The sequence below is a fragment of the Phocoena sinus genome, chromosome 19 (assembly GCF_008692025.1).
Source record: "Phocoena sinus isolate mPhoSin1 chromosome 19, mPhoSin1.pri, whole genome shotgun sequence".
NCBI lineage: Eukaryota > Metazoa > Chordata > Mammalia > Artiodactyla > Phocoenidae > Phocoena > Phocoena sinus.
In genome coordinates this window covers 5,554,727-5,562,190 of record NC_045781.1, presented here as the reverse complement: position 1 = coordinate 5,562,190, position 7,464 = coordinate 5,554,727, and the positions used below count along the sequence as shown (strand labels likewise).

The 7,464-nt window shown below is 56.7% G+C and overlaps 1 protein-coding gene and 1 long non-coding RNA gene across 2 annotated transcripts; one reads left to right on the top strand and one right to left on the bottom strand.

Annotated features, from left to right (window-relative positions):
• Window positions 1–531: 531 nt before the first annotated feature.
• Window positions 532–5,663, top strand: LOC116743818 (cytoplasmic tRNA 2-thiolation protein 1-like). The gene is made up of 3 exons (XM_032612856.1): window positions 532–623; window positions 2,006–2,549; window positions 4,012–5,663. Exons 2-3 carry the CDS (start codon window positions 2,042–2,044, stop codon window positions 4,611–4,613), a joined length of 1,110 nt encoding a protein of 369 aa, XP_032468747.1. The 5' UTR covers window positions 532–623; window positions 2,006–2,041; the 3' UTR covers window positions 4,614–5,663.
• On the bottom strand, window positions 546–4,127 carry LOC116743890. Its single transcript, XR_004346905.1, has 3 exons — window positions 3,991–4,127; window positions 1,329–1,417; window positions 546–669 (listed from the first exon to the last, which is right to left on the bottom strand). It is a non-coding gene; the product is annotated as an uncharacterized LOC116743890 (long non-coding RNA).
• Window positions 5,664–7,464: the final 1,801 nt, after the last annotated feature.

The window sequence follows — 7,464 nt, the reverse complement described above, 5'->3', positions numbered from 1 at the left end:
CTGCTCACCGCGTTTATGCCCCGAACCCGCGTAGCGAACCGCAAACCACTACTTTTCGGCTCCGCGCAAGCATAACGCCCCCAGCCCGCACGGCGGCGGTCCTCAGCCGGGGCGCACACCCGCTCTCACGTCAGTGGGGGCGCGCGCAAAAACCCAAACTGTATCCCCGATCCTTGGAACCGGTCCACCGCCCCCGCTACCTCTCCCTCTCGCACCCCTATCCCCTTCGTACCCCGCCCTGACGCCTCTCCACCCCCACCACAAACTCTACCATGCTCCCACAAGAACAGAATATCTGAAAAACATCTATCTCTGGAATAAACCACAGCGCGCAACGCACGTCAGCACCAAAACCACACGCCTCACCAGCTCCTGCGCAGGCGCACTCGGAAATCGAACCGCACTGGCATGGAGCACTCTGGGAACCGTAGGCAGGAACGAAAGACACCACCGCGAGGATCGCCGGGAGTTGTAGGCCCAGCTTGTCCGAGCGCCGCAATCGCTCCAGGCCGAACCGCCGCACGGGCACCTGGGAGTCATTCGCGGGTTGACCCAAAGCTTTCTGGGAGTCGTAGTTAGCCGCGTTTTCTGAGCCTGGACCGTCCGGCGCGGGTTCTACTCAGGTGAGTGCCTCCTCCCGCGGCGGGTCGATCTCGGCCCTTGGTCGTGCTGCCGTGGAGGAGTTGATGGTCTCCATATTTCTCTCCCACGCATTCGGTAGGCATCCCTCGGGAGATGGCACTCCCCTCCGTGATCCCCCCAAAGCCGGTCTACCGCCAGCCCTCCACGCGGGAGTGCCCTAAGCCCCTGGTGTCCCTGCTGACCCGCTTTGGACTCTGCCGGCCGGGTCTGACTCCTTGTTCCCACCGCCCAAGCTGGGTGCGGTACGAGCGCACCCTCTTCTGTCCTGATTACAACCTTAGAGTGGTCAGGGCTGGCCTTCGGTGAGGGTCAGACGGCCGTGGACGCCCAAAGGAGGCGCCAGACCCAGCCCAGAGTACTGGAAAGACTTCCAGAGCAAAGGACCTCAAATCTTGCCATGCCCAAAAGAAATTCCAGATTCTTTGCCATAAACTTACTCCTCTTACGATATTTCCCCAGTCTTCCCTAACCCCCACCACCTCTTTACTAAATGGTCCCACTACCCTTACAACTGCTCAAGTCAAAACAAAAGTTGGAGTTGTCATGAGTCCTCTGTTTCATCCACTGCTGTCCCCCAAGACTTGGCAGAGTCCCATCTACTCTGTCTCCGGAAGCGATCCAGAATCTGACCACTTCTCTCCGATTCCACTGTCTCCACTCTGCTCCGAGCTACCACTGCTGCTTACCTGGATCACTGCAGAAGCCTCCTCACTGGTCTGCCCATGTCTGTCCTTGCCACTCTCCACCCCTCTATTCACACGCAGCCCAAAGGATCCTGTTAAAATAGAAATTAGATCCTGTGACTATACAGCTTAAAACCATCCAACGGTTCCTGTTTCACTCAGAATAAAGTCTAAGCTCCTCACCCTGCCAATCTCCAAGCCCCCGACCCTCTCCAGTCTTGAACCACCAACACACCTTCCACCCAAAAGAACACAGACAGGACCTGCCCTTTCAGGTCCTTTGCATTTGGTATTAACTCTATCCGGAAAATTCTTACCACCTTGATCTAATGCCTAACTCCTTCTCTTCCTTCTGGTCTCAGCTCAGAGAGTAACCTATTTGTACCTGAAAACTATTTTGGGTCGGTTCCTCCACTAGAACTTAGTGCCTGCAACCCTTCCTGTTTTACTCCCAGCTGTGTCCCCAGTTGGGCGCTTTGGAGGCACTGAGTGGATATTTGTTGAACGAATGAATGAAAGCTTAAGCTGAGACTTGAAGGTGCCAGGCCTGCACAGCGCTGGGAGGAGACGGTTCCAGACAGTGGGTTTACTCTGGGCACTATTTAGGCAGCCTGCCTAGAGGCAACGACCCCTTAATCCGGAATCCACGTGTAACCCGCCTCTCCTCTCCACCCATCCAGGAGAAGCCGACCCTCCCGTCTCGCCAGGACCCCGCGATGCCTGCCCCGCAGTGCGCCTCCTGCCACAAGGCGCGAGCCGCCCTCCGCCGTCCGCGCTCGGGCCAGGCGCTGTGCACCAACTGCTTCTGCGCCGCCTTCGAGGCCGAGGTGCTGCACACGGTGGTCGCGGGCCGCCTGCTGCCGCCCGGCGCCGTGGTGGCCGTGGGCGCCTCGGGCGGCAAGGACTCCACTGTGCTGGCGCACGTGCTGCGCGAGCTGGCCCCGCGCCTGGGCATCTCGCTGCACCTCGTGGCCGTGGACGAGGGCATCGGCGGCTACCGGGACGCGGCGCTGGCGGCCGTGCGGCGGCAAGCAGCACGCTGGGAGCTCCCGCTCACCGTCGTGGCCTACGCAGACCTCTTCGGGAGCTGGACGATGGACGCCGTGGCCCGCAGCACGGCCGGCTCCGGCCGCAGCCGCTCCTGTTGCACCTTCTGCGGGGTGCTGCGACGCCGGGCGCTAGAGGAAGGGGCGCGCCGCGTGGGAGCCACGCACGTCGTGACGGGTGAGCGCAGGCGCGGTGGGAGGAACGGGCGCATGCGCGGGTGAGGGGTGGACATAAGCCCACTGAGGCGCATGCCCCAGAGGTCGTAAAGGAGACTGCGTATATCCTAATTGGAGACGCTAAAATAGGAGGCGGGGCTGTACATGCGCACTGAAGGTTCGTAGTATGTGCGTGTCCTCAGGATGGGCATGGTAAGCTTTTGAGTCACTGCCATCATCTTTGTACACACACGCTGGCAAATAGAGGGGTGGTAGGGTACTCTCTAGGGGCTAGGGCTGTGGTTCTCTGCGCTTTTTTTTATGACACTGTGTCCTTGTCACAAAAGGAGGGGTATGAAGGGGCATCTCCCATCAGAAAGCATCTGTAGTCAGGACGCAACTGTGTCCTTTTCCCTAGTTGCTTCTCCTCTTTGATAACACTTTCTCTGTACCAAACAAATAATTTGTACCAAATTGGTAATTACCAAATACCAATTATTTGTACCAAACAAATAATTGTTGACCATTTATTGTGTGCCAGATGCAAGCTATATGGCCTAGAACAAACTACCTAACCTTGGTTCCCTCTTTTATATAATGGGGATATTAATACTATCTAGGTCCTAGAGTTACTGGGAATTAGATGAATTATGGGAATTACGTATGAAGCACTTAGACAAGACACTGAGAAACAGTAAACATATAAATGTTTGCCGTTATCATGATGCACAAGACAGTCTCTGCTCCTGTCCGTTTCTCACAAACGTAATTATAACCTGATTATAATTATTTCCTGTGCCACTAAGGAAAGTGACACAGGAGGACCTAGTGAAGGGAGAAACGTGGGGATTAAGGAAGTGTTTCCTGAGTGAGAGGAGACCTGAAGCCGAGTGGGTAACTAGGTGAAGGACAAAACGGGGGTGGGAGAGGTTCTGAGCAGAGGAAACAGCTTATGCAAAGGCCCTGAGGAGGCAAAGTATGGCCGACTTGAGAAGCCCTAAGACCAGTGTTTTACTATAGACTCAAGTATAAGATGACAAGTTGCAGATTAAGTAGAGATTGAGCTTCAAATTTATGGTGACTGTTGTGTAACTATGCACTTACTTTCTCTCTGGTTCTTCTAAATACCATAATCTGCATTCCCAGAGGCACTTGTGTCAACAGCCCACTTGAGCATCTCCATCAAATGCCATTTTGATGTCTGTGCGGTCTGAAGTACACTTCACTAGACTGAAATTATATCTGTAGCCTAAAGCAGTGTTACTACCTGAAAGGGCACCGAGCACAGAGCCTGGTTTGCAATAAGAGGGGGGCAAATGAGGGTATCCCAAGTTGCTCCACGGGAGCCTGGTGTGTTCCCCTCTCCTTTCTCACGGGGTCCACCCGCAGCCTCCCGCTGACCGCCCCACGGTACCGCGGGGTCTCCTCCCGCGGACCCGCCGGCCCCAGCGCCCCCTCCTCACCGGCTCGCGTCTCTCCCCCAGGACACAACGCCGACGACATGGCGGAGACGGTGCTCATGAACTTCCTGCGGGGCGACGCGGGCCGGCTGGCGCGCGGCGGGGGCCTGGGCTCTCCGGGCGAGGGGGGAGCCCTGCCGCGCTGCCGCCCGCTGCAGCTGGCCTCGCAGAAGGAGGTGGTGCTGTACGCGCACTTCCGCCGCCTGGACTACTTCTCGGAGGAGTGCGTGTACGCGCCCGAGGCCTTCCGCGGCCACGCGCGCGACCTGCTCAAGCTGCTGGAGGCGGCGCGGCCGTCGGCGGTGCTGGACCTCGTGCACTCGGCCGAGCGCCTGGCGCTGGCCCCGGCCGCGCGGCCCCCGCCCCCCGGCGCCTGCTCCCGCTGCGGGGCGCTGGCCAGCCGCGCGCTCTGCCAGGCCTGCGCCCTCCTGGAGGGCCTGAACCGCGGCCGGCCCCGCCTGGCCATCGGCAAGGGCCGCCGGGGGCTGGACGAGGAGGGGCCGCCGGGTCGCCGCGGGAGCCATAGCCGTCCGGACCCCCGACTTCGGAGCCCATCCCCGGCTTCTAGAGACTCCAGTTCTCCGCTGGGTTCCGACGACGACGTGGGAGTGCGGGGCCGCCTGTAAATGACACTGTGAAGGAACCCGAGTTACCTTAGCCCGGGCTTCGGTGTGAGGTTGGGAAGGGGTCGGAACCCCTTACCTGTGGTCCTGCAGAAGCTGGGGCTCTGGGCTCCTGGGGCTGCGGAGGACTCCTGGGTGTCTGGGGGACCCCTGCGCCTCAGAGAGGAGAGAACTGTACAACTTTCCATTCCTGAGCGAGTGGGAATTAGGGGGCTGCTTGCCTGTACCTCTGTGGGGCTCTGGGCGTGCTCAGATAGTCCTAACCCTTCTTGAGCGCCTACTGTGTGCCTGATGTTTCATGTTTGCCTGCAGTGGGATAAGCAAAACCATGTAACTTGATGGGCACGTCAGTTGCAGCAATCGTGATGCTTCTGTGTGAGCGCTGTGTACAGGGCAGGCGCTGGATCATCTCATTTCATCCTCACCACGATCTCATTGGCTGTAGCCTTGTTACCGAGGCCAAGCTCGCTCTGCTCCCCGCACCACAGGCCAATAAATCGGAGAGGAAGTGTTGAAGCAAGGAATACGACTTTATTCGGGGTTTGGTTGCCAGTTTCTTTTACAGCACAGAGAGGGCGAGGAGATGAGGAAGTAAAGTGAAAAGGCCATAAATTTTGCAAATATCTCTTGGAATGCCTAGCCTCGGGGAGGGAATGTGTTAATTTCTTCTTTCTTGCAGCCATTCACGGGTGGATAGGGTCCGGATGTTTCCCTGAACAAAGGCACTTTGGTTTAACATTCAGGCAGATGGGTAGGGTTCCCCGAGGCTGGCCATTATGTATAGATAGTATCCTTTCAGTGAACAAAAGGGGCGGAAAGCAAAGGTTAAAGTAAAAGAAACAGATCCCACACGTAGTCAGGATTCACTCTTCCCTGTTACAGCCTGAGGCCAACTAGCCTGAGGTCACCTCGCTGGAGCCCCAACTAGGGGCTTACGCCCAGGGCTGCCTGGAGCTCCTCAAGGCAGTGGATTTAGTCCTTACCCCCAGTCTCTGTGTGATGGGTGGGGAGCCGCTGGGTGAGCTCCCCAGACCTCAGATTCTAGAGGCAAAGCTGGGTGAGCCTGGGTCAGTGACTTAACCTCTCTGGTCTTCCATTTCCTCCACTGAAAATGGAATCAAAGCCTCCTAGCAAAGCACTGTTGTGAGTATTTGATAATGGTGTCCGACTTGGTTGTTCGTATTAAAGTTTGGCCACCTGGGGGCTCTGGGTTGCAGGGTTGCCTCCCTGCCAGTCCAGACAGGTGTGAGGCTCAGAAACTTCTTGCCTGACCCCTGGGGAGACTTGGTGTCCTGGGTCCCACCTCTGAGCTTTGCTGGGCTGGTCCCTTGTCAGGAGTGCCCTCCTTTCCCATCTTCTGGCTCACATCCTCCAGGGGCCTCCCAGAAGCCTCCCTGATTCCTCCCATCTAGGTGAGGATGTCTCCTTCCCAGAACCAGCAGCCACGAAGTGGATCTGAGTCCACCTGAGCATTTTGTGGTGGGGAAGGTGCAAGGATGCAGAGCTTCTGCATCTTCACGACCATAAGATGTGTGTTGGGGGGAGGGTGACTCAGAGACACCCCTTGCCAGTTGTTGGGTGCCCTACCCCGTCAGGATTCCCTTGTGCCCAGATTCCAGGGTCCTCAGGATATAGATGTCAGGTGTCTGGGTCAACATTGGGCCGGGACAGAGAGAACAGGAGCTCAGAAAAGTATGACACTGGGATGAACCTCAGGCGATCTCCCAGTGTCCTGCTTGCCCCCATCCTGGCATCTCTGTTGCTCACAGAGCGGTCATAGGAGGAGGTCCTCAAAGAGATGGAAGAGGCCCAAGGTCCTTGATTGTCCCTTGCAGCTTTTGACCTGGTCTGGTTTTGGGCATAGAAGGATCGTGGTCTATGTTGGCCCCTTCCATAAATCAGAAGATGTAGACTCTTTTAGAGTAAACCTAGAAATTTCAGGATGAGAGGTCAGAGCATGAAGAAGCACTTTGTCCTACACAGTGTCCCCAATCCTTATACCTGCAGCTCCTACCCTTTGTGCTTCTCGAAGTTGTACCCCAAAGTGGAGACCAAGGACCCTGCATAGAGTCACGTGTTGCAGACCACTTACCCCTACACGCTCACAGCCAGGGAAGTGGCAGCAGCTTGGGCTTGGATGGGGCAAGTCTGGGATGACTGACACCACCAGATCAGTTCCTTCTATCTGGAGATCAAGGGCAGCTTCAGAAGCAGCAGTCATCCAGAGACTCTTTCTGGACTGGACTGCCCCCACTCCTCCCTCTTTCAGGAGCTCCCCTTCTCCCCAGTGATGACCAGGGAAGTAAAGGCTGAGCTCTTCTCATCCCAGGTCTGATGATAACCTGTAAAGGTGGTTCCTTCCATCCAACCCTCCACTCATGTTGCCTCCCCCAAGTGTCCATCTCCATCCCCTTCAGCAAATGGATGGACTGTGGTCTCTCGCTGCTCTCCTCAAATTCTCTCAGAGCAGGGGAGTGTGGGGGGCACAGGGCCTACCTGAAACAGAATCTTCTCAATCCTGGCTCTTAGCCCAGGCCTGATCACACAAGAAGCTTCAAGAAGGGATGGCTGACCTCAAACTCATCTGCAAGGGGCTCCTTCTGGTCAGAAGCTGAAACAGAACTGGGGTGCTGGGTCCAGACCCAGAACTGGGCGTGATGTTTGCAGGTTTCCGGTGTCAATTTCAGTTCAGAAAGCCACTGGATTTGCATGTGGCTCTCAGTCCATTCCCAGGTTTCCCATGAGCCCTCCACTCACACCTGCAGAATGAGTTCTAACTTCTGTACAAGCCCTCCAGCCTCAGAAAGCCTGCCCTCTTTATGGTATCTATCGAAGCTTCTTCTCCTTACCACAC

Excerpts from the sequence above, each read along its gene's own strand:
- LOC116743818 (XM_032612856.1), top strand. The coding sequence starts at position 2,042 with ATGCCTGCCCCGCAGTGCGCCTCCTGCCACAAGGCGCGAGCCGCCCTC. Across the intron at positions 2,550-4,011 it reads AGCCACGCACGTCGTGACGG|GACACAACGCCGACGACATG; the intron begins GTGAGCGCAGGC and ends TCTCTCCCCCAG.